This window comes from Canis lupus, chromosome 15, assembly GCF_011100685.1.
Source record: "Canis lupus familiaris isolate Mischka breed German Shepherd chromosome 15, alternate assembly UU_Cfam_GSD_1.0, whole genome shotgun sequence".
NCBI classification, from domain to species: Eukaryota; Metazoa; Chordata; class Mammalia; order Carnivora; family Canidae; genus Canis; species Canis lupus.
This window is the reverse complement of record NC_049236.1, coordinates 44,608,957-44,636,070: the sequence shown is the minus strand read 5'-3', so window position 1 is coordinate 44,636,070 and position 27,114 is coordinate 44,608,957. Positions and strand designations below refer to the sequence as shown.

At 42.3% G+C, this 27,114-nt stretch overlaps 2 protein-coding genes across 9 annotated transcripts in view; one reads left to right on the top strand and one right to left on the bottom strand.

Annotated features, from left to right (window-relative positions):
* C15H4orf51 (chromosome 15 C4orf51 homolog) overlaps positions 1-27,114 on the bottom strand; it is a 100,445-nt gene that overhangs the window by 12,405 nt on the left and 60,926 nt on the right. The gene's annotated exons all lie outside the window — the stretch shown is intronic.
* Positions 1-27,114, top strand: part of ZNF827 (zinc finger protein 827) — a 168,649-nt gene that overhangs the window by 125,601 nt on the left and 15,934 nt on the right. For all 8 annotated transcript variants that reach the window (XM_038558912.1, XM_038558915.1, XM_038558913.1 and 5 more), the window contains exons 9-11: positions 23,393-23,530; positions 24,949-25,120; positions 26,194-26,360. In XM_038558912.1, coding sequence (XP_038414840.1) covers positions 23,393-23,530; positions 24,949-25,120; positions 26,194-26,360 — 477 coding nt within the window. The remainder of the gene's footprint in view (positions 1-23,392; positions 23,531-24,948; positions 25,121-26,193; positions 26,361-27,114) is intronic.

The following is a 27,114-nucleotide window of genomic DNA, read 5'->3' as shown; positions in this document are numbered from 1 at the left end:
TGAAATCCCTTTTTAAAAAATATTTTGTTGGGGCACCTGGGTGGCTTAGTCAGTTAAGCATCTACTTTCAGCTCAGGTCGTGATCCCAGGGTCCTGGGATGGAGCCTTGCAACAGGCTCCCTGCTCGGCTGGGAGTCTGCTTCTACTTCTGCCTCTGCTGCTCCCCCTTGCTTGTGCTTTCTCTTGCTCACCCTCTCTCTCAAATAAAATCCTTAAAAAATAAAAATAAAAAATATTTTATTATCCATAATATCTGAGGAAATGTAGCTTCTTCATAGATTTTTCAAGATTTGGTTATACAAAAATATTTTTCAGCCACTACATTTTAAAGTGGTTTTGGGAGTTTTGTTTTGTTTTGTTTGCCATCAGAATAGAATAGGTGATTCTCTAGTCTAGACCTACTGCCATACCATTTTTCAGCCAACCCATTCAGAGACAGTTTGCTGAGATAGGGAGTGAGATAATATGTTTCAATGATAAAATAAACAGTCCACTCCTTGCTGGCAAGCTATGAGGTTGACTACTTAATATGGGGCTAGAGAGTAAGTATGAATTGCAGTTTCCTCCAGGACGATGCAAGCAAGCTTCAAAATTCACTGGAGCAAGGGAAGAGGGTGTAGAGACAAACCTTTACCAGTTGGTAGTCCAGTGAGGTCCATTTTCATTTGTGTGTGTGCATGTGCATTTCCTTGTTCCAAACGAGAGCACACTGGTCAAAAATCTCTAAAAGGGCTTTGCAATTTTAAACAGAAATTTCTACCTAAAAGATTTTATAGCTAAAAAATGGAAGTTTTAGTCAACTAGTTGTACCCTCGCAATGGTGGCCCTTCTTCAGGGTAACACGCCATATATTAGAACAAGTCATAATAAAAAGAAATGAATTTAAGGATAACTGCAACCATTTTGAGAAAGTGGATTTTTTTTGTTGTTGTTTGCATAAATAACCCAACCAGGATGTTCCTGTGTGCTTAGCACACTGAATGCATTGAAGTCATTTTTGTTTTATTGGGGAACTGGGATAAACCTGCAGTTAGACCTTTGGGAAATCATTACTGGCTCAAGCTAAATGATACCGCTGACTCTATTACATTCTTAGAGTCTTGGGGAGTCATATACACTGATTCATAAGGAATCCTTTGATGAATTGGAAAAAACTCTCTGCTCAGAAGGAAGGCAGAGAAGACGCCTCACAGGTCAGATTTTGTGGTCAGCATTCTAGAGATGATATTAACTCCTCTCAGATTACATCCATAACACTTTCCAAATCCTTTTGCAAACAGCTGGATTCCAACATGACTCTTGGTTTGTGCAACTGAGAACTAGGAAGTGATTCTGATACACTGTTTCCTAGCAAAGAAGTGATTTTCTTACCCTCTTGCAGGTGGTAACAAGCTTGGGCTCACTTTTTTTTTTTTTTTTTTTTTTAAATTGCCGAGGTAGGCAGGATTAAAGAAATTTCTGGAAGAAAGACCTGTAAGTCTGCACTAGGAAAAGGATATTTGTTTTTTTATGTACCAGTTTTGATAGAGTTGGACTCTTAAGAGACTTTATCATAATAAAGTAAGTGGAATGATGTACTGAGATGGTATATCTTTCAAGCTTTTTTGACAAAAGCCCAGAGTAAATTTCATGTTTATACATGAGTGTGTGTTTCTATGTGCTAAATGACAATATAAAATATACAGAGAGAGATTGGTTGGTTAATAAATCAAACAATCTTTACATATGTACCATATGTAACATTTTCTAATCTATCCAATTTTATTTCACCATTTCTCTATACTGGTTGAGACCCACTCACTAAGGTCATTTCACGATCTGCCAGTGGGTCACAACTGGACATTCAGACATCACTGGGCTATAAGGATACCTAGAGTCTTCTCTCACCTTTGAGTTCCCTTCTGGCAAATCCCAGAACTACCATCTTTGGTTTTGACTCAGCAGGCTGGTTTGTGCCAAACACCTTGTGGATCCGAATTCCCATTTGTATTGAAATAATTGTAGTGAAATAATTGTAGTGAAATAATCACTCCAGAATCAGAATTTGCAGTTAATTTGAAGCTGTGCCCTGCTGTACTAAAAACAAACAAAACAAAAGAAATCAAACCCTTTCCCAGTGTGGTCTGGTAATATTTGGCTTTGTATCTAGGTAAGAAAGAGAAAGTAATGATTTTACATTTGAGTGAATTTCATTGAAGAACAAATGTTTCTGAATGGCTTTTCAAAATCTCAAAGTAATGTCAAAGTGGACTTAAGTGGAAGGAAAATGATAGAAGAAATGTTTAAAGTTCTGTCATTAATTGAACTATTAGGGTCCTTAGTACCTGAAACTAGTCTGGTTTTATACCTTGGATATAGGTAGCTATGACAATGCCCAGCCTTCCTTCTCATTCATGTGTTAGATAAGGGATAATTAACCCCCTCTCCCCAGTGTGTTGCCTTTAATTTCCATTATTGGAAATAATCTCTTCCTATGAATAGCAGATCACCGCTCCTGCCACTTCCACCCCCCACTCCCAACCTCCATGAAGGGTAAAATGCTCAGATTGAATTAATGGAAGTTTTTGTTTGCCAGAAATGATGGATTGCAGTAATGAGCTAAGATTTTAAAAGCATATGTAATACTGAAAGAGAAAAGAAGATAGGTCTTGGATTCCACCCACTCCAGAAATCAGCAAAAGAGAGAATTCTTTCAATTAAAACATAATGTCATTTTCATCCCACCCTTGGGGCATTACTTCTGCTTTGTTGATGAAAATGAACATCAAATTGATGGGCTTCCCACACCCTGACAATCAGCAATTATGCCAAAGGTGCTAGGGACCTTCCTGATGAGTGTAGTGATCCAAAAGAAATTCAAGGTGACAGCTTTTCCCTCACCTCACCCCCAGAATTCCACAGGTGACAGGCCTGATGTATCAGTTCAGAGTACATTTCTTCCCCCACTTTCTCATGGGAAAGAGATTTTTGAAGCTATTATTCGCTTTGAATGAGTAGATCCCATGGAACTTAGCAAAGTTCCATTCGCCAAAATAGATTCAATGCTAAGTATTCTGAGAGGTATCAAGGTAGAAAAACTTGACTGGTAGGGCTAAAAAAGCTTACATGTTTGACAATACCTGCAAATCATTCTCACTTATTACATATACATAATATCCAAATATGTGAAAATACGGTGCTCGCAACATATAGAGGCTAAAAGAAACTGGAAGCTGAATAGGGCAATGCTCTCAATTCTGAAGGGTCAGATTTTCAACTGTTATTAGAGTTTCTATAAAAGAATTCTCTTCATCCAGAGGGTTATTATTTTTTTTACTTCACATAATTATTTCCATCTTAACCTTGGATCGAGGAAGTTGGACTAATAGTTAAATGTGCTTGGAATTATGCCTCTGACTTTTTGACTACCCTGTGAATTTTCTTATTGAATGCTTGGTAAACTTAATTTGAAAAATAATAATCAGCTCATGCTCCTTGCCCCTGGTAATCACCAGGGCACCACTCTCATGAAAAAGTATATTAAGGATCTACCTGTCTGGATCCCTGCTAGAATTTAAATAGTCACAATCTCTGCTTTCCCAAAAGCTGCCACCTGCGATACATGAAATGTAGGGTTCTTAACTCGGGGTGATTTTGCCTCCCAGAGGACAGCTAGCAGAGTCTATGATATTTTTTTTCATTGTCATGACTAAGGGGAGAGATGCCACCGGCATCTGTTTGGTAGAAGCCAGCGATGCTACTAAACATCCTACCATGTGTGGAACAGACTCTATAACAAAGAATTATCTGGCCCAAAATATCAATAGGGCTGAGGTAGAAACTCTGCCTTAGGAGTTAGCAGATGTGTACAAAGGGCATGTTGAAAGCTTAAGCTCATTGAGCAGATATACAAATTAAATGATACCACTTCAACTGTGTGTAAAACATGTATTTCTAGAAAAATTTTAATGTTTCTAAATGACAGTTTGGTTATTTAATAGCTCTATTAACACTTGCACTTGTTCCATAATAAACAACTGGTCAATTTTGACACTATTTCAGTAGATCAGTAGTATGAAAAACAAGCATTAAACATGACAGGATCTTGTTCATGAATTATCATTAAAATCTCAGGAAACAGTTTGAGAGTCGTACACACCATAAACTAGCTGAACATACTTTAAATGATCCAAGACATTATGTGTATTTGTTAGGATAAAGTTTTGCCTGTAAAAAGGCCAAATAACAGTAGCTTAAAACCAGTAGAAGTTTATCTTTCTCTTAATGTAGCAGCCAGAGCAGAATCAGTGCGGGGTTACTGTGTGGCATCAGGGTGCTCAGGCTCTTGCTTTCTATCTTGTTCTGCCGTCCTTGGCACACGGTTTCCATCTCATGGTCCAATATGACAGCTCCAGTGCCCACCATCCCATCCATATCATAAATAGCAGGGAAGCAAGAAGGAAGTCAAGGGCATGATCCCCTTTTAAGGGCGAGATCTGGAGGCTGTGCACACCACTTCTGCTCATCCTCTTGTCCAGAGCTTGCTCACATGGCTATAGCTACCCGTTAGTTAGACTGACTGTTTTGTTATGGAGCCGTGTGTCCAGCTAAAACTCTGAGGTGCCTTTATTATTAAAGAAAGAAGAAACCCATGGATGTTGGAGGACAGCTAGCTGTCTCTGCCTCAAGTATCTTGTCTTAGGTTAATTCAAGGTCAAGGAACCCAGAGACTGCTTAATAATTCCAGTTGGCCTTTGGTGAGGATAGAGGTCATAGACTACGATGGTGTCCACCGTGGCCTGGTTTTTCACTCTGTTATATTAATCCTAAATCACATGAGAGGCAGTACTAGGGCAGGAGCTAAACCACCAGGGTTCAAATCTTAGCTCTGCCACTTGCTAGCTGAGTTGATTTTAGCAAGTTTATTTCCACTCTTTGTGCCTGGATTTCCTCCTTTTGTAAATTGTTAATGATGATAATCTCTAACTCACAGGGTTATGGTAAGGATTCCTGAAGTAATACATGTAGAATACTCAGAACAGTCTTTAACATAGTACCACTAAGAGCTCTAAACATCATTATTATCGTGAGGGTTCCTGCACCTGGCTAACTGATTTCTTATCAGCTAATTCAAGCCTTAATTTATTTTTTTTAGCCTTATCTTATTAAGCACAAAGATATCTATTAATTTCATTTGGTTTTAAAATCTCAATGAGGGCAGCCCCAGTGACGCAGCGGTTTAGCACCGCCTGCAGCCCTGGACATGATCCTGGAAACCTGGGATCGAGTCCCACGTCGGGCTCCCTGGGTGGAGCCTGCTTCTCCCTCTGCCTGTCTCTGCCTCTCTCTCTGTCTGTCATGAATAAATAAATAAAATATTTAAAAAATAAAATAAAATCTCAACGAGTATGTATTAATTTGATCTAATTTTGAGTTGTACCCTCACCCCTAACAAAGTATTAAAATGTGGTGTTTGACAAAACAAATGAATAAACAAATAAAAAGCAGAATCAGACCTATGAACAGAGAGAACAAATAGCTGGTTGCCGGGGCGGGGGGGGGGGGGGGGGGGGGGGGGGGTTGGGGGCGGGGGGGGGGGGCGGTGATGGGCAAAGTGGGTGAAGGATGTAGTGGGAGGTACAGGTTTCCAGTTATGGAATGAATAAGTCATGAGGATGAAAGATACAGCACAGGGGATATAGTGAGTGGTATCCTAAGAACCCTGTATGGTGACAGACGGTAGCTACACTTGTAAGGGTAGCATAATGTACAGAGTTGTGAAATCTCTGTGTGTACACCTGAAACTAATGTAGCATTGTATGTCAACTATATTTCAGTAAAAAAAGAAAGTAGGATTTTTTTTACATTTTTTAAATTTAAATTCAATTGGCCAGCATACAGTATAGCACCCCGTGCTCATCCCATCAGTGCCCTCCTCAGTGCCTGTCACCCATTACCCCATCCCCCAACTCACCTCCCGTTCTGCAACCCTGTATTTCCCAGTTAGGAGTCTCTCATGGTTTGTCTTCCTCTCTAATGTTTCCCCACTCAGTGCCCCTCCTTTCCCCTATAATCCCTTTCACTATTTCTTGTATTCCACATATGAGTGAAACCATATGATTGTCCTTCTCTGATGGACTTCTTTCACTCAGCGTAATATCCTCCAGTTCCATCCACTAAAGTAGGATTTGATATGAAATGAAGATAAAGCTAAACTGGGATTGAGGTAGATTTGAGCTAACTCATGAATCAGTGGATTGCCAGCTTCTTACAACGAAGCCACATCAGTGGACAAGCTAGTCGGTGTAGACAACTAATGTTCCAGCTGCTTTGTCAACATATAACCTTGCCTCTCATTTGTTGATTTCTCTTTTTATTATTTTATTTATTTTATTTTATTTTTGATTTTATTTATTTATTCATGAGAGACACACAGAGAGAGAGGCAGAGACACAGGCAGAGGGAGAAGCAGGCTCCATGCCGGGAGCCCGACGTGGGACTCGATCCCCGGACTCCAGGATCGCGCCCTGGGCGGAAGGAGGCGCTAAACCGCTGAGCCACTGGGGCTGCCCTCTTTTTTATTTTTAAGATTTTATTTATTTATTCATGAGAGACACAGAGGGAGAGAGAGAGGGGAAGAGGGAGAGAGAGAGAGAGAGAGAGACACAGGCAGAGACACAGGCAGAGGGAGAAGCAGGCTCCATACAGGAAGCCTGACATAGGACTCGATCCCGGGTCTCCAGGATGATGCCCTGGGCTGAAGGCGACGCTAAACCACTGAGCCCCCCCACCCCTATCCCCACCCAGGCTGCCCACATTTGTTGATTTCTCAACAGAGGTCAGAGATTTCTGGTTTGATCCAACAAAGTACACTAAACTTGATAGTTTTCTTTACTTCTTAGTAAAGGAAGTTAAGAATTCACAAGAAAAACATTGGAAGTCAGAAGATCTACAAATGGCTGTAATTGTCTGACTTTCTACACTATTTTATATTTTAACATCTTGTAGCAGATATCCTTCCCTGACATCCTGTCTCATCAGCTCTAAGAAGCAAATGACTCAAAATAAAGTTAGAGTACCATTAATGCTGCAAACATGCTCGTGTGTGTGTGTGTGTGTGTGTGTGTGTGTGTATCAGAGAAAATCCTATATTGATGATAGTGTAGTTTGGCCCCTAAAACATCCATTGTTCATTGTTAGACTGTTGCATACTTTTTACTAGTGTAACTTTTGAAAGCCTGTGGCTATTTTACCTCTATACGGAGTGATAGAAATGCAAATCCTGTATATTGCTGCATTGGCACCGGATGTATTTTCTACAGGCTGTAACATACTCTGGAGTGAAGTTAGTGCGAGCAGCTGAACTTCTATATGCTATACATAAACCTTTGTCTTGATTTTCTTTTCTAAGTCCCTTTGGTCCTCACAACATAAAACTTAACAGGATGATTCTCTATCCATTTCATATTAAATTCAGTGAAGAAGGATGGTGGTGACTCCATAGCATTATTACTTTACCAACAAGAAATGACAAAACAATTTCATAAGTCCTATGGAAATGAAAATTATTTAGACTGACCTGTGCCAAAATATTTAGTAGGCTGGATAGTAAGCACTCAGAAGTCGTGTGGGTTTAACAACAGCATAATGGGAATTTTCAGATAAATCATTTCCATTTCTACCACAGAAGCTTTGATCTCTTAAAACTCAACATATTATAGAATAAGCTGAAAAATTATTCATGACTTAAAGAAACTGGTCTTAGAGTGTTAATTCCTCCAAACAGAAAAAGAAGAGTTCCATTCGTTTCTTCTTTCTTTTTAAAATAAATTAATACAGGAAACAGAAAGGCATAGAAGGAATGGATGGGAATGGAGACTGGTTGCCTTATGTTGGTGAACAAGCTCCAGTGAAAAGGGGACAAAATCCATTTCCCATAAGGCAGCATTTGTGAGTAGGGGGCTATGAATAAGCTCTTAAAAGTTTAGAGACTTCACAAATCTTTCCTTGGCCAATTTGAACAAAGCATAAGACTCATGTGAGTGACTAGATAAATAGTTATAACTTGATAGAATGATAATCCTCTAACTAATATTATATAAGAACAGTAGAGGGAGTGTCTGTAAAAGGTCAGCATGAAACTTTTGAAAATAATTTTACATAAAGGCAAAGAGTCTGTCTTTAAGAGCAAGATCTGTACTTTCTCAGTTCTGCAGAGTCTTTTTTCCCCAGGACAGAGACTCATACTCTTACCTGAACCATATGATTTGTTTGTGGGAGACTCTTCAGCACCTCAGTGTTTGTTTTGGAATATGAAATCATACCAAGATTCCACTGATTAATACTTATTGCAAATGTAGTCCCAAGATTGTGTAACTTGGGGCTTTCTTAGAAGGACACCCCCAGTATGTCTACTTCTGATCAGTGTGTGTGGTTTGGATCTATGGATCTATGGAAAGGGGACAGCACCTACCATATAGGTCGTTGGGAAGAGCAATGATAGAACTTATTTCAGGTACTTTACAGAGTGCCTGGCACATCATTAACTCTCAATAAATTTTATTATTGGTACTGTTGCAAATTTCCTGCACAAGTGTTAAGAGGGTAAATGGAAAGATGATATCAACTTTTTAGAGTTGGTTAGAAATTCAATTTGCAACTGATGAAATAAAGTGTTCCTGCCACCCTTCTTCCCACCACCAGTTCACGGCTCCTGGCTCCTGGCTCCTACCACCCTCCCCCTCATCTCTTCTCTTCCCCACCTCCCCCTTTCTCTGCCACTCGACTAGTGTTACCAGTTTTCATGGCATCCTTCCAGAGATACTGTATATACAGAAAAGTGAAAACATATCTGTGTATATTGATATTTATTTTTGGAACATTTATTCATAAGCAGCCTTCACTTGAAAGAGTAAAAAACCCCCTTTCCAGCTGATAATTAAAATGGGAAATGAAGTAATCTCTTTCCTCTATGGTTGCAAATGGCAAGCAAGTTCTTCTACCCTGTGGAATCAAATGGTTATATCCTTCCCCATTTAACTAGAGATAGAGGATGTTAGCATCCTATTGATAGGATGCACATCGAGGCCCAAAGAAGTGGTTCAGTGGAGTCACGCTGAAGAATATTATTGTATTCAGTAGATCATTTTATCTCCATATAGAGACATGATTATTTAATTACTCGGCCAAATATATGGGTGCCCAAAATCAACAACCAACTCTCTATTATATATTTTTATATATTAGTTGACTGGCTCCATATTGAAAGGAAAATGGAAGCCTTAGTTGAAGACTGGTATAAGACACCCTACTCTAGCTGAACAGGTACAGCAAAGAATTTCAGAAAAATGACAGCCACTTCTCTTCTTTTATACATGCCCATTGCCCCACATAAAAGAACCTAATAAAACCGTGATTCAGCACTTCCACATTCTGTCCCTTAGGACAAAAATGGGTTAAAAAAGCACATTTATGATTATCATGGTGCCTTAGTAATGTGGTAATATTATCTGTAAGAAATGCAATGAGGGAAGCAGCAGCAGACGAGGTCACTCTGCATAAGCAGCTGATGGTGACTGGTGTCATCTGGCCCGTGCATGGTTAACAGACCTAGTCTAGGTATCATGGTTTGCCATTTTGGTTAAGCCTTCACTTCAGAAGAATAGGTGTGGGGATCCCTGGGTGGCGCAGCAGTTTGGCGCCTGCCTTTGGCCCAGGGCGCGATCCTGGAGACCCGGGATCGAATCCCACGTCAGGCTCCCGGTGCATGGAACCTGCTTCTCCCTCTACCTATGTCTCTGCCTCTCTCTCTCTGTGTGTGTGATGACTATCATAAATAAAAAAATAAAATAATAAAATAAAATAAATAATAAAAAAGAATAGGTGTGCCTGTCTGTTTGAAAACCTTCCCTTTGGAAACTCACTTTTTACCCAGGATTACCTCCCAAACAAGTATCTGGGATTTGGTGTTATTCAGTGCTCTGTCCTGCTGAGGATGTTATTGGTCTCTTGAGCAGTAGAAATAGCTCTGTGGATTTGGTCTTGATAAGTAAAGAGCTTTTCCATTGGCCTTTACCGTATCAGGTATGTGTGTGCTTTTTATATGAGAAATGTAGATATCTCTAGGAGTTTCACCTGACATTATCTCTTGTAAGATTAGAATGTGACCACATTTTCAGCTCTGAACACATCAACGGGACCTTGAGGCAAATTCATACGTTGAAAAAAAGAGCCATATGCTGTTAATCAGAATGTGGCAGCATTCCAATTCGAGGAGCATTTGTGAGTCCCCATATTAATATTAAATGTAAAAATCTTTGTTGATGCAACGTTAAGGTTACAAATGTGCACATGCCAAAATTGGGAAATAGCAGAAAATAAGATTCTCATGGTGACATCTGTTCTCCACTATAGTATATGTTCTATAATACAGTTTGAAGAATGATTAGTTATGCAAAGCCTTTGGTATGTGGTGTGATTAAGAACCTGAACTTCAGCATGTAGGGAAGCAGGAGGGATAAGGTGAAGACGTTACTAAGCTAAGACTGGTTCACTGCCAGTCAGGATTTTACGGTATGACTTTAAGCAATTAGTTGACCTGCACCTCAGGCTCTCTAGAAACTAGAAGTAATAATGTACCTTCTTTCTAGTTCTCCCTAGTTTACAGGAGGTGAGGCAAAGACTCTGCTGAGATGAAGTCTCCAACCGATGTTGAACTTTCATCATCAAAGTTAGAGGTAGTGGCTTTCTGTTATGGGGTAGGAAGTAGCACCCCAAAGAGTAGGACTTCTCAGTTTTGTCTATTTGCACGTAATTTATATTAATTTACATATATCATGCATCGATGCATATGTTCTCTCCTTTTCTATAATTAGTGAAATTTTAATCAAATCAACAAATATTTGTTGTTTACTATATTCAAGATCTGTGTAAAGACAAAAGATAAGTAGAGATGCTTTCAAAGACGACCAAGTCAGAATACATAAGTAAAGCACATACATAGCATCTGCAGTAATACAGGACACATAACAAGAATATATTGCTTTTTCAGTATGGTGGAAAGTAGTGCCTCTGTTTTTCCAAATCTATTATTTGATTTTTTTTAACAGTTTGAGTTATAGCTGAAATATTACATTGATATTTTTGTATTTAAGTTATTTTATTTCCTCTTCAATTTTCAAATTGAAATGGAAGATTCCTTTTTTTTTTTTTTTTTTTTTTTAAGGTTTCTCCTTTGGCTGAACTACTTTGGAGTTGTATATTCGAGTATTATCTGTTTCTTAATATTTTCAGGCTATTAGATATTTACATGTCGGGTTTATGAGCAAAAAATCTATTTTTCATTCTTTCAATCCTGAAATCATTAAATAGAAGATATTTTCATTAATATAATTAGATTTTCCATTTATTTATGTTGATAATGGTAGTGCTGTAACTTTCAAATACAAGTTCAATTCTTCAGACCCCTTGTCAATAGGATATCTGTTTGGAATAAACAGATATTATTATGTTTAATATTATTAATATTATATAATATGTTTAATGTAAACATATTATTAATGTTTACATTAAACCTTCCACAACAGGGACATTTGTGCTCAAGGCAGCTGATAAGGCTGTATTTTCATCTGAGACCATAGAATACAGTGACACTTACCACCTGGGAAAGAGAAGAATTAAACAGGTGACCATGGCCCCCATAGGATTGGTCCAAATCAAGGTCATTAGCCTATGAAAATCTCAAAGCCAGCAGCTGTCAGCCTTTTTCTACTTTGATATAGAGACTAAAGGAGTGACACACCCCATGGACACACCTAGATGGTTAGTGCCATATAAGGGAGGCATAGAGTACACACTCTTCTAGATTAAGCATCCTGGGTTCAGATCCTGCTCTACCTCTAAGCAGCTGTGTGAGAACAGGCCAATTCCTTAATTGTTCTGAGCTTTGATTTCTCTCATCTATAAAATGAGGATAATAATGAGGCCAATCTCATTATTTGAAGTTTAAATGAAATAATGTAAGTAAAGGACTTAGCCTTAATACAATGCCAAGAACAAAATAAGTGCTAAGTAAATTTTAGCCATAGATATTCAAACTATTGACAATGATATTTGTAAGGAGACAGTCTGTTATATTTCTTTTAGAAATATTTACCAACTGTGTTACTTATTATTCTTGGTAACAAATTACCAGTGCTGCCAATCACTATGGCATATTTTCATAGGAAAATGCTAACAATTCTTTCCCTTCTTTCTTAGCTAACAAGGTATTTCCCGATCCTGTCTGTGATCCCTACCTGGGGAAAAAATCATTAAATAAACCAACAAACAGAAGTCTCCACTATATGAAAACACACAACTCTGTTTAATCAAATAGATAGTTATTTCTGGGTCAAGTAGAAAAATATTTGTGATGAGTATTGTATTGCCTTAAAATGTCAAAGCTGGCATCAACCAACACAAATTTTATAATGTGCTAAAGCCCAAGGTCAAGAGAAAGGCAAAATAGAAGAGTTATATTTTCTACTAATACAGAATTCAATAGATTAGCAGAGAGAGAAGAAGACTGAAAATTTGAAACTGGATGTAGTCACACAAGAATATTACAGTGTCTGGGAGCTGATAAGGGCTTTAAGGAAATTTAGAAATCTTTAAAGGAATGGATGATATGATCAAAGCTTGTCCGTAAGAAAAGAGGACTAGAATAATTGAGAATACCAGTGGATTCCAATCTTAGTGAAGAGAAGTTCAGAATCCCTTAGAGGCTTACTTGAATAATATTTGGAAACAGCTGTGACTTGAATTTTAAAAGAAACATACTAAATATTTTTAAAGTACTCTAGAGGTGTGATGCATAGTGCATCATACAATTTTAGGAGTAAGTGGACTTTAAAAATCTTCGTACCTTAGGAGATATTTTTGAAATTCTGAATTTTCTTTTTTTTTAATATTTTATTTATTTATTCATGACAGAGAGAGAGGCATAGACACAGGCAGAGGGAGAAGCAGGCTCCATGCAGGGAGCCTGACGTGGGACTCGATCCTGGGCCTCCAGGATCATACCCTGGGCTGAAGGCAGCGCCAAACCGCTGGACCATCAAGGCTGCCCAAATTCTGAATTTTCATATTTTATCGTACTCTGCTATTTTTCTTAAGTTTATTCATTCCCTCATCTATTCAATAAATACGTATTGAGGATTGAGCACCTAGTTCAACACTAAACAAGAAAAGAGGGAATTCTATTTGCCCAAACAATGGCAATGCTTTTTTTCCCCAAGATGTTCTCATGTGTGCCCATACTTTCTAATAATTCGTAGAAGGAAACTCTTTCAGATTTAAAGATTTGCCATCACTTACTACTCGGTGGGGTAGCTCCACACTTGAATGGCTGTTTTTTTCCCTTCCCTGGGACAAGTTGTAAGATCAGTCATTATAGGGCCTCATTCTGGGGCAAGTGAAAGGTGACCTGAAGGGAACTTGGTAATTAAAATTTACATAATTGGTGGTCAGAGTTTTGATATGTAGCAAGCCACCAGCAGTCAAGAGCTGGGAAAAAGCCGGAAGAAATGGGCAAGAGAAATGAGGAGGAAGCTCTGAAGCCACCACTCTGTCCATTTAGGTCCTGGAGGAAGTGTTTGGGTTGCCCCAGTAAAGCCCCCTTTAAATTTATGTGATCTGTGATCATAGATGCTTATTCTTTATGGTTGGTGAATACAGAAAAACTTAATGTAGAACAAATCAAGACTGTGACAGATTTGTCCCTGGTAAAATAAACCAAAAGGCCTGCATTTTCTTCTTTGATCTTACAGTAAAGAATAGTGTATAACGTAATGAATGGTCAAGGATATGGGCCTTGGTGTCAGATAGACTTGGATTTGTGGTAGGCTGTCACTTACTAGCTAGGTGACCTTGAATTCATTGTTCAACGCGCCTAAGCCTGCTACTCCCTTTTTTTAAATTTTTTTTTGCAAACTGAGAATGGTAATATCAGTAATGCATAGTGCTGTTATAAGGCTCAATATATAATATGTGTAAACTGCATAGTACAGTGGCTCACACAATGGTAAGCCCTCCGTAAACATAAGCTATTGTGTTAATTATGCATTATCTCCTTGATATACTTTTAACAAACTCTAATACTGTTTTGCATAACGGAGATAAACTTTCAAAATGGGGTGAAACTAGTTATACAGTTTTACCTTTATCTGTTACAATTATAGCTTAACCACAGTGACTTAACCAAGTGGGGGTCTGTTTTTTTTCACACAATAAGGAATTCAGAAATAGACAGGATAGGGCTGGTGTAGTTGTCTGAGCACCCAAGCTCCTAATTTTCTGCTCTACCACCCTTATTAGATGGCTTTATCTTCATGGTTGAAAGAGGGCTGCTCTACCTCCAGATATCTGAGGAAGAACAGCCCAGGGTGACAAGATTGTCATTTTTTCCGGGAGTTGGGGGAATGTCCGAGAGACTCACCCTAGGAACTCCCACCTGTATCTCATTGGCCCGAACTATGTTTCATGGCTAGCCTCTAACTGCAGTGGAGGCTGGGAAAGGAAGAGCATGTTTACTGGGCACATACCACCCTTAAAAAAAAAAAACAAAAAAAACGGTTGTATCTCAGATATTATGTAAGCAATCAGCATTGTCTGCTACAAAGCCACAAGAAGGACACAGCTCCCAAGCCTGATGGTTTTCTAACAAAGATTTATAAATATCCTCAACATTGAGACATTCTGAGGACATCTGCTGAGACTTTACATCCTCCAGTCATCGTTAGGAAGAGAGATGGTCACTGATCTATGATTTGGCAAGATAATAACCAAAGTCCATTAGATGTGACTCCTAAATCAATACTCTCCGTTGGCTTTCATGCTGCAATGCAGAATCAGGTTGCCATTTAGTTCAATAGTCATGATCTTGGTGATATGACTCATTTATTCCGTAAGCATGTATTGAGGACTCACTGAGCTTGGAAATACAAGTAAGGGGAAAATACAGAAGCAACATCTGAAATCCCAATGGATTTTTTTTTAAGGTTAAGTTAGATGACAGAGGCTGGCAGTGAAGCTCCATGTTTGGATGCTTAGAGAAGTTCGCTAAAGAATTCAATTCTATGTGATCAGCCTCCCTGGAATTAGGCATACCAAGTCCTAGCCATTTTTGATTACCAGAGGCATTGAAGTTCAGTTTTCTTCTATTGACTTAAAATGACCTAAACAAACAAACAAACACAGATGCAGGAAGCATCTATGAATCTTTACCAGCTTAAGAGATTACAAATCTAAGGATTCCATTGAGGCTAACTGTTGCCCAGCACTAAGCAAAAAATGTCATCTAACTTTTCTGAGTTGATCCCAGGATGTTTATCAAGAACCAGTTTCACAAACCATTCTTGGTTGTAGACTTTGGCACTGATTTTTCAAGGCTGAAAGGAGCCTGAATGAAACCTAGAGACAATTGCTTAAGTACTCTGGGCTTAGTTTCCTTAAATGTAAGAAGAGAACTTTGAAGAAGAGGATCCTTAAGGTTCTTCCCTGACCTAAGGTTTGGGGCAGAATAAAGCCTTCATAACTTGATTCTGGTACTCAACCTTGATGCTGGTCCAGGTTGTGGGGTGCCCTGGGGTGGGAGAGGGCCTGGAATTTGGTGTTATTCAGTGCTCTGTTATTGGTTTCTTCCTCATTGAAATACAAGATTTGGATTCGAAGGAATCTGCATCCTTTACTTGATCCAATGTTCTGTTGAGTAGAGTTGGATAGAACTCGCTCCCAAATTCTACCAGCCAGGGTTTATTTCATGGAAATTTTTGGAGGAATGCCTGATGGGTTTCATCTTCCCAGGACCTGTGCATGGATTCTTCCAAGTTAGTTAAGAAGTAAAGTTTGAAATGAGCCTAAAGAAGATCAAGCCTGTGAACTCTTATGCCTAAGAATCGCCACCCAATGTTTTTAATTGGGCACAGATTGGCCAAAACTATCACTAAATTCTGCTATCTTAGCTGTTCGTTGAATTGACATCTTGACCTGCAAAAAATTCCCATGCTTTGGAAGAGTGTTTGAAATGGTCCTCAAAGGGGATTTGGTTACACCAAGACCTGCAGAGAGGTGATCCTAGGGAACCTTATAGATCTGGTAGGACCAGCCAAGTTACCCCAAGTTGAAGTGACCTTTAAAAAGAAAAAAAGGCTATAGAAGAACTGCAAGCACTGAAGCAAAGATGCCAACCCACCAGAGTCCTTCACCACAGCTGACTCCTTAATTCATAAGCAGCCCTCAGAAGGTGGCAGCTTATTTTAAGCAGAGGCCTGCAGAGCCATGAAATCAAAGGACAGAGCCCATAGGGCCAGGATCTAGCCAGATAATCACCTATCTGGGATTCTGATGGTAAATGCACAGGATTGCAGAATTTCAGTTGAGATAGGCCTTGAAACTCCAGGCTTGACAATGAAAGAAAGAAATGATCAAAATACCATCTGTCATAATGGAAAACGCAGGCAGCCCCAGAGCCTCTTCCTCATGCGGCAGCCAATGCAGATTTCGTCAATCTGGACACTTCTTTATGCGTTGAGGTCACATTTTGGCCAATCTTTTGCTTACGGCTTGAACCAAATAAAGCCTTCTCATCTCCGCATTTCCCTTGCCAAAGTCAGGTTGAGAGATGGTTCTTTGAGAAGATTGTTTTGGCAGGAGATACAGAGATCTTCTCACACTGCAAAATGCACCAACAAAGCCAACCAGTTCACTAGTCGGGGGCTAAATAGTGTTCAGATGGAAAAGAAGCAAACTCAAGTCCTTTCCTTTGCCCTGCTTGATCTTTTTTTGGTATGCCTTGGTGGGGATGGGGGTGGTGGTGGTATTTGTTTGTTTTACCAAAAATGCTCCCCAAGTTTCAATGAAAGGTACAAAAGAATTTTCTTCAGTAATAACTAGTTTATCTCAGAGGGAATTGGCTTTTAGGATTTTCCCATTGGATCTTTCTCTTATTCCTTCTTTATTCTGACTCTTGACATACTATAGTTTCTAACTTCTCTCTGGCTAGAAATATTCTAGGCTGACACTTTCAAGAAGAAAAACGGAAAGAAATCCTGGTGTCTGTGAATTGTTGCTAAATCTGCACATGTCCACTTGTAACCAAGAATATTAAACTCAGAGCCAAAGAACAGGAGGAGAAGAAAAATCCCTTCCTTGCTTGTTGTAGATGTTGGCATTGATCCCACAAAGCTTGGAGGAGCTTCAGTGAGTCCATGGGTCTGAAGTCTCTGCTCTCCCAGATTCATGAGCCAGATTACCTGGGGCAATTTACTTCTCTAGGCCTCAGTTTCCTTATAAGTCAAAAGAGAACATTCAAAGAGAAGATCCTTCATCTGCCTTCGGCTCAGGTCATGATCATGGGGTCTTAGGATTGAATCCCACATCAGGCTCCCTACAAGGAGCCTGCTTCTCCCCTTGCCTATGTCTGTCTCTCTCTCCGTGTGTGTCTCTCATAAATAAATAAATAAAATCAAAAAAAAAAAAAGAAGAAAAAAGAAAGAAAGAAAGAAAGAAAGAAAGAAAGAAAGAAAGAAAGAAAGAAAGAAAGAAAGAAAGAAAGAAAGAAAGAAAAGAAAGATTCTTAAGGTTCCTCCTTGAACTAAGGTTTGGGGCGGGATGGAGTCTTCGTTACTATGAAAACCCTGATTTTGGTATTCAACCCTGTACAAGTTGTGGTGTGCTTTGGAGTGGGAGAGGGCCTGGAATTTATGCCTTGGTTTCCTCCTCACGGAAATGAAAGAGATAGATTCGAAGAAATCTGAGTCCTGTACTTGATGTAATGTTCTGTTGAGTAGAGTTTGATAGGACTCGCTCCCAGATTCAACCAGCTGGGTTTATTTCATGGAAATTTTTGGAGAAATGTTTAATAGGGTTCATCTTCCCAGGACCCATGCATGAAATGAAATGTGTACCCTTGGATCACCGGGTCATAAGAGGCACAGTTTGGCATACCATCTCTTGGTCATTATGAACGAAGGGCCATAGTTCATCATAAACAGGAAGAGCTGAGACCTTGAGGTAGGGCTGCTAAGATAGAGACTCTCACTAGGTTCCTGTTTTTCCAACTGTACTATGAGGATCAAAGTACTTGCTCCTATATATGTATTTACTTCATGTAAAACAAAAACTTGTTTAAGAAAGAGGGAAAGTCCCAAACAACAAAAACCACAGGTGGGAAAGTAGAGAGAAAACCATTTGATCAGATAAAACTGAGTAGAAGGGAATTTGTGGAAACAATGAATGGATATCCTGGGATCACAGCCTAAGACTATGAACATAAAATAAAATGCTTCGTAGAAAACAAAATCCTCTGAGACTCTATATCAAAAAGACATCACTAGATGAGTACTTTGCCCTAGAAGAAATGAAATCCTTATTCACAGCTCCTTAAAAATAGTGAAACAAATGCTAAGGATATGGGAATAAAGATAAAGAAGAAAATGTTTTGGATCAGTGGTACCTGCGCCAGAAACTAATCCCTGTCCCAGCTGAAGGAAGGGAAGAAAAAAAATGTTTTAAAATAATACCTATATTCCAAACTAATTCATGAGTATGAACAGTTTAAAAGCAGTTCCTGGGGATCCCTGGGTGGCGCAGCAGTTTGGCGCCTGCCTTTGGCCCAGGGAGCGATCCTGGAGACCCGGGATCGAATCCCACGTCGGGCTCCCGGTGCATGGAGCCTGCTTCTCCCTCTGCCTGTATCTCTGCCTCTCTCTCTCTCTCTCTCTCTCTCTCTCTGTGACTATCATAAATAAATTAAAAAAAAATTTTTTTTTAAAAAAAGCAGTTCCTGTTAAGTGGAATTTTCTGTTAAATGTTACACTGCATTAAAAGTTTTATAAAGCAAACTCCTTATTAATCTAAAAGAAACTAGGTTTTGTTTTTAGCAGAATAGAAGATAATTGAGGTGGAAATGTGCTCAGGTGACAAGTGACTGCACGCTGTTGCTACTGACAATGAATGTGAAGAGTTCTTCATAGGGTGCTGGAGCTTTGTGGTTAACTGATAAACAATATCTGCCAGAGAGTTTGTCTTGAAAAGAATAATCTTCTGGCTTGTTGTTATTGGGAGGAAGAAAGGATATAGAACCTTTGGAGTATGGCTCAGACCTGCAGATATTTTCACTAATAAAATCTTTAAATCACAGTTCTTGGGTTGAGTTAAAACACCTATTCAGAAGGCAAGTAGCCTTGTTTTCACCCTGAATTGGCCATAAACCTTAACATATGCTGTCTCCAGGCCTCAGTCTATCCCACTATAAAATAAGAATAGTGTTTATTCCCTGCCTTACTTAGATTTTCATTCAGCCATTCACGTACGCAACACATAGATACTACATCCTTATTATGTATCAGGCACTGTGCTGAGGATACAGAAGTAAATCATGTAGAACCCCTTCTGCTCAATGACTCACATTCTAATAGGAAAGAGAGGCCAGAGAATGCACTTATCGAGCACTACTGCATACTGGACTCACTGGCTGCTTTATGTGAAAAAGACATATGTAATATAGAAGGTGTGTAAACAAATAATATAACAGGTAAAGAGGTGCAATGAAAGTGCTCGTAAAAGTGCTTTGGGACTGAGAAGGGGAAATGACTAACTCTCCCTGGAGAATTGGGAAGGCTTTACCAAAGAGATGAAATCTGGACAGGGCTTGAACATGAGCAGGACTTTGCCGTGCAAAAGAAATGCTAAGATGGGGAGTGGTTTCTGGTGCAGGTACAATTGATTCAAAAGTACTGCTGGCTTAGAAGGGACTGGTCTGTTTTCCAGAAGGGCAAGTAGCCCACTCTGCTGAGTATCTGGCTGGTTGGGGGTGAAGTGGGGAGCTGAAGGTGGGAGGTGGGTGGAGGAGGATTGTCAAGGATTTTGACACTCTTCAGAAGGCACGTGAAGGAAGGAGCTTGGCCTGGAGGGGCCGTTGGGATACTGGACAAGACACATCAGATTTGTGCCTTCAAAAGACCATTCTGAAACCAGTGACGGGAGCTATTGGAATGGGGAGGAGCTGTTCCAGAGGCTTTATTAGCAATCCTGGTGAGAGAAGAGGACTCCATTCAGGCAGTGCAGTCAGGTCAGTCACAGAAAGATCTTTCAGATTTGTTTGTTCGTTTCCAAAGATTTTAAAGAATCAAATAATAGAAAAACTTTACTTAAAAATATGTCAATCTTCACTCCACAGTGTTGTCTACACACACAAATTGGAACCTGAAATCTCTTTGTTAAACCTGTAGCCTGTGACCACAAGTGATAGCCAGGCCAACTCATTCAAGGCCCAGGACAGCGATGGGGCTGGGCGTCTGCATCTACGACTTGGGATACTTGCTGCTGTCCCACCAGTGGTCTCCCTAATGTAGGGTTCCAGTCACTATTGCTAATTCATAGAGACCAGTATAGGCCTACGTATCCGTTTTTATAAATGTTTCCTTACCATTAAGTTCACAATTTAAGTATTATTAAATATTAAAGTATTATTAAAGTTTTTGTGGGGGTGGGGGGCATCTGAGTGGCCCAGTGGTTGAGCGTCTTCCTTTGGCTCAGGGCATGATGCTGGGGTCCCGGGATGGAGTCCCACATCCGGCTCCCCGCATGGAGTCTGCTTCTCCCTCTGCCTGTGTCTCTGCCTCTCTCTGTGTGTCTCTCATGATAAAATAAAATCTTTTATTATTCATCTGAGAGCGAACTGGCGAGAACAGGGGAAGGGGCAGAGGCGGATGGAGAAGCAGGCCCCCCGCTGAGCAGGGAGCCCCATGGGAGACTCCATCCTGGGACCCCGGGATCAGACCTGAGCCGAAGGCAGGCGCCCCGGCGTCATAAAGGACTTGTGAGCCCCGGAGATCACCCAGAAGGAGAGGCGGCAGGTGCCGCTGGGTGCCTGCGGCGCGGTGGGCGGCTCTCGGGGAAGCTGGGCCTGTGCGGCCGCAGAAAGGCGCGCGGACGCCTGGGCGCCTGCCCTGCTGGGTACCAACCTTGGAGCCACACGGACAGCTTCCGGCGACTGGCTCGCTGCGGACTCCAAACGGACTCTGCGCTTTCTCACGCCGCCCCGCCCCCTCGGAGCCCCTGGGCTCCCTCGCCTGCGCCCCGATGGCAGCTGCTGGTGCCCGCAGCTGCCCAGCCGCTTCCAGAGGCCCGGGGCTGTTCTCCCTGCTGGGCTGCAGCACGTACTCATAGTTCTAGGAGTTTCCTAAGGCCCACAAAGGGAATTGGACTTCTGATGATGCTTCAACTTCTCAAGTGTGTGACTAATGCTTGAAAGAATTATTAGGAGACTTCTTTATTTCTAATTGCATCTACTTGTTCGGTATGTGACCCAATTAATTCATTCTTGTTGTGAATGTTATTGGAAGACCCTGTACCCTCTTGACCTCTCCTTATAATTATGACCGGGGTCCTCCTTTGAAGCACCATCTGGATTACACGCTTAACAGGAACTAAAATGCCCTCTCACCGCTGCTTGGGCCTAAGGACAGTCATCCAACAGTGGTTCTTGTGTTCTCAAACACTCAGTAGCCAGTACCTCCCTTTTGGTCTCCGTGCCCCCCCACCCCAGTCCCACCCCATCCCCGACAGGGTTTTAGCTGCATGGTCCTACTTTAATAAAACTGGCTGTTCTCCCCGAGGCCCAAAGAGCTGTGTTTTAACAAACACAGATAAATCAATAAATGTGCCTTATCAGTGTTGGGATTGCTGGCAGGTGCCTCAGAGCAAACAGGACTGCGATGCCATCATCCTCCTGGTCCCCTCCTCCACCCCCCCAAACACACTTGGATTTGTTTCTGCTTGTCTGTAGATCACACTGTCTGGCACATCTGCATTCAAACAAAAACTGATCCCGCCCGCTCACCCCAATGCAGGTGGAAGCCCGTATCTGGGAAGCAGTGTTAACCCAATTGTGAGAAATAAAGTTCTTTCTTGTGATGTCTCTGTCCAGTGGTCTCAGCATTTTCATCTGCATGGATCCTTAGAAAAAGTTGTACCATTTAATTCTCACCACTTGGCATCCGGTTCTATAAAGCAACATCTAATACACTTTAAGAAGTTTCACAATAATTTCCTAAAGTAAAGGACAAGCTGTCAATTCAGTAAACTGTTTTATTCTTCAGAGTGAGGCCTAAAGGCCTCTTAGTGGCCCAGACAAGTGTCCTCATTAATGTGTCCCCTTCACTCTTTTTTGGGGATTCTGTCACCCATCTCCCTCTATTACTGTAGAAGTTATGTTTGTGCAGCCCATTACAGTTCAGTGAGAAGAAATACAGATGAGAAAATCAGAGGTAATTCTATGGACGATGATGAGAAGTTAAAAACTTTTTAAGATGACAAGAAGGTGTATTAATGTCCACACACCTCAGTCATGGCTGTGAATTATGTACAGATAACTGGCAATACTCATCACTTTCCCCAATAGGATGAGACCTTTGGGGAAATTCTAGTTGTGGAGTAGTGTCTGAGCCCATTCAGGCTGCCACAACAAAATCCCACAGACAGGCTAGCTTATAATAACAATAGAAGTCTATTGTTCACAGTTCCAGAGCCCCAAAGTCTGAAATCAGGGTGCCAGCATAGTGAAGTAAGGGTTTTGTTCCAGCTCTCTATTGCTCACTTTGTCTTCACAGGGCAAGAGGGGCAAGAGAGTTCTCTGGGATCTCCTTTATAAGAGCACTAATCCCATTCATGAGGCCCCGCCCTCACCACCTCATCACCTCCTAGGGGTATGACCTCCTAATACCATCACTGTGGGCAGTAGGGTCTCAATACATGGATTTGGGGGAGACACAAACATTCAGACTACAGCAAGAAGGATGCAGTTAGCATCTCCGTGTCCGTGTAACACATTAAGTTCCTCATTAAGGATTTTGCCCCACCCCGGACATAGGGCAAAACGTTTCTTCATAAAGGGCAGTGAAAGTGTATTTCCTTTAAGGGATCGAACCATTTGTTTTTCCATCAGAGTCCGAGATCCAGCCCTCTTTATTTACCGTCTTGTGGCAAGAATGTGCATGTCTGGAGTTCTGACATGCGACTCAACCAACCATTTGCTCACTTACATATGTTGAGTACCAACTGTATACTGGGCACAGCGCTAAACCCTGCATTCAACCTACTGGAAGGTTTGGTTGGCTGACCTTTAGTGACAGAGAAAACACGGGATTCTTGACTAGAATTGGAATCCATTTGCCACCACAACTTTCAAGAATAGCCTTCTTAGAAACAGGAAATGAACATGAAGCCTGGAGTTTCCTGGGACTTACTGGCAGTGCCCAGCCACAGTCTTCAGAAGGAAGCCTCTGCTAAAGTCCTGATGAATTTTGACTAAAATGAAATTTGTTCATGATGCCTTGTTTACCCCTCATGATGCTTTGCTCTTTTGGCCCAGAAACAGAAAAGATAGTACTAGAGGCAGGAAACGGATTGCCATCTTGGAAATTCAATGACCAGCTTTTCCCCTGTGATGTGTGTGGGAAAGTGTTTGGCCGCCAGCAGACATTGTCCCGACATCTCTCGCTGCACACAGGTGAGTCAGGGCCTCACTCCTGTTTTCTGCACTCTGGATCACCCAGCTTTTCTCTTCTCAACAAGTTGAGTTTCTCTAGAGGATTATAACAGAAAATGGTGGAAATGTTTCTGTCCTGGCACGTTCAAACTAAGGCCCCAGAAAAGGTTTTTATTTATATTGAAAGTAGGATGGATGAGAAAAGATACATGTGGGCTCGTGTAGGTAAAGTTCTCGAACTCTTAAGTAATGTACTGCTGTCATCTTGAGGGTGCAGGGGATGGGGACACACCCCATCTTACTGGTTTCATCCTAGAGTGGTAAATGGGAGCAGCAGAGGGACAGAGCAGCTGGTGGAGAAACTGTTGCTATCTTTACCTTCATGTAATAGTAGAGAAATGTGGCTGATTCTCCGTGTTGTGAAAGGGAAGGCAACCAAATTAAGACAGGATAAAGGAGGAATAAATAGTAACTTAATTAATGCAACAAAAATAAGTTCCTCCTCCCCCAGAAGAAAGGACTGTATTTTATCTTCACTGTGGGGGTCCTCCCCTGCCCTGCCAAGCCCCAGGCCACCAGCACTTAACATGTGGGACACCCCCCATAGTAATAATGATGAGAAAAACTTTTTTCCTCATTCTTTGCTGTGAGGTGAGTAAGACGGGCATTTTGTAAAGGCAAGCCCAGAAATACAAAGTAAGAATCCGGGAAAGAAAATGAAGTTGCTCCTTGCTTTTTCTGCTACCGCCTGCTACCTTTATCTGCACAATGAAAGCAAAGCCCGCTCCTTTTACTATAATTTGCTTGATTAATCGAATGAATTCAGAATGCCACTCTGGAAAGAGCCCTGAAACGTTGTCAGTTTTACGAGAGGTTTTTCATTAAGAAATTAATTGAAATTTTTAATTTTATTTACGTAAAATGAAAATTTCCCATTAAATTATTTCACACGAGTCATTTTCCCCCCTTTAATTTCATTAGTTTTTTATTTCTTGGCTGACCTAGGCCTGGAGCTTAGGGAAAATGATGAGGCTTCTCTTACACCAGTCCCAGGAAGGCTGTGTTCCATTCTCCTTTCCACAGCTAAGCGCCCACCCTCGGCAGATACGTGGGGAGCATGTGCACACACACAGTCACACATACACAATATTCTTTTACTCCTAGGGGGCTCCCCTTATCAAGAAGAGGGACCTATGGGTGTCTAGGAAAAAAGGAGATGGTCCAGTTGCCCTGGGACTTTATCTTTGAAAGTACTAATCCAGCAGTGAGCTGCTGCATAATGACTTTTAGAGACTACAGTTCCAAGGTGTTCCCTCTGTGGCCGTCTGCAAAGAGATTTGAACTCCCCCGAGCTTGATAGCGTTAAGTAGTCTCTTGCAAGGTGTTGGGTTTTCATTTTTGAGAGCGGTTTGGGTTTTCTCCTCTTCCTTCTCCCCCAGAGGAAAGAAAATACAAATGCCACTTGTGCCCCTATGCTGCTAAGTGCCGTGCGAACCTTAACCAGCACCTGACCGTCCACTCGGTGAAGCTGGTGAGTACGGACACTGAGGACATTGTCAGCGCCGTCACCTCTGAAGGCAGTGATGGGAAGAAGCACCCTTATTATTACAGGTGAGCTGTGAATGGAACCTTCCCCGACTTTCCTGCACACTCCCTGCCTGTGTGCTAGGGCACAGGTGATGAGATGCTGCTTCTCCGTCACCGTGCCAACCTTTGCTTTAATAGTTGCTCTGCTGAGGCTGAACCGGGAAGCGGCGCTGACTCCTATCTGGCTTGGGTGGCCCCAGTAGGATTAATTGAAAGGGACATGGTCTTGGAGGTGGCTTTCTGGGGTGGAACTCCGGAGAGTGACAGGGCTCTGGGAATTATTAGCTTTTAGGTTTGTGCAGCTGGGAAGTTTCTACCTTTGTAACAGAACACCTTGCCGCTTCCTGAGAATTGTCTTGAGGAGGAAAAAAGAGTAGGGAAAATAAATCTGAAACTCTGAGGAAATCGCCCTGAAAGCATTGCCTATTTTCCCCAGTCGTATTGTCTTCAGCACCTGAAATGCTGTATTTCCCTTCCACATTCGACCGCGAATCCATATTTGGTTTGGTTGCTAGATGATCCCAAGGTTCAGCATCTTGCCCAAGACGTAGACCATACAGACTGATGGAAACTTGCATTTTCATGAAATGTCCCCGTGGATGGGTGGCTTCTATCAGGAATTGTCAGACAGGAGTTGCTCCTGCTTGCAGTGCCATCCGAGGACTTGCACGTGCCTTCGGTCCTACACTGAAGGTTTCCGGGGCCAGAGAGAGGCTCACCGGGTATGCGGGGTGCTCGGAATTTATGAGTGTATCACCGCTGCTAACATCTTGGCAAGGCTGCGCCGCATCCCCTTGCCCAGAGGAATCAGTAAGGTGATGTGCAGCATCTGGAATCTCTGATTTTTAATTATCTTTATGATTATTTAGCATCATTATAGCATGTATGGGATTGTTACGTTATGCTGGCGCTTAGTCCACTTGGCACGGTGACCACTTCAGAGCCGTCCCAGAAAGCGGGACAATTTTCTAATGCAAAAACCTTTTGGCGGGAGGAGAAACGTGTGCAAAGTCCAGTTTTCTGAGCGTACCACAAAGCCTCACTCCTCTCACTCTCCGTTGTTTTTTTTTTTTTTCTTTTTTCATCCCCTCATTTAGCTGTCACGTGTGTGGATTTGAGACTGAGCTCAACGTCCAGTTTGTCAGCCACATGTCACTCCACGTGGACAAGGAGCAGTGGATGTTTTCCATCTGCTGCACCGCCTGTGACTTCGTCACCATGGAGGAAGCAGAGATGAAGGCTCACATTGGCACCAAGCACACAGGTGACCGTCACTGTCCGCCCTCCTGGCCTGCAGGCCCGCGCGGGCAGAAGCATCCCTATCACCACGCGACCCGGGCCGTTTCTCCCTCCCAGGGAAGGCCCCGGGTGGCAGAGCCCCGCTGCTCTGCGGCCGCAGGGCCACGGCCTCCGGACGCCCCAGGCTCCCGCGTCGCTGGGCGGTGCTGAGCCGGCGGCGTGGCCCTCCCCGGGGTCCTCGTCGTAGGCGACGCCCCCAGCCTCGAGCGTCCCGCGGGGCACCCGGCCTCGCCGCTCCCGCATTCCGTGGCGGCGGCTTTCCAGAAGGGAGCCCGCTGCCCCGGCCGGCAGCCCAGACGCGACCCTCCGCGCCGCGCCGCGGCTGCTGGGACAGGCCGCCTGTCGGGGCTGCTCGGGGCCCGAGCGCCGCATCCCTGCGACGAGCCGGCCGGGGCCAAGGCGCGGGCAGGGGCCGCCTTCGCTAGGGCTCCCGCCGCCCGGTTGACCTCGGTTCCGCGAAGGTCCCGCTGTGACGTCACCGCGCGGTTCTCTCGCGAGGGCGGGCGCCGGGGACGGCAGCGACGTCCGCACGTGCTCGCGCGCCCCGCCCCCCGCGCCGCTCGCAGCCCTGAGGCCTCCCTGGGCCGTAGCCGCCGCTTTGGTGACGCTTTGGTGACGCTTTGGTGACGTGGAGCCGCAGCGGTGAAAGCTCGCTTTTGCCGCGTCGGGCGGCGGTGACTGGAGGGCTGCGGAGGCGCCGCTTCCCGGTCGGTTATGGG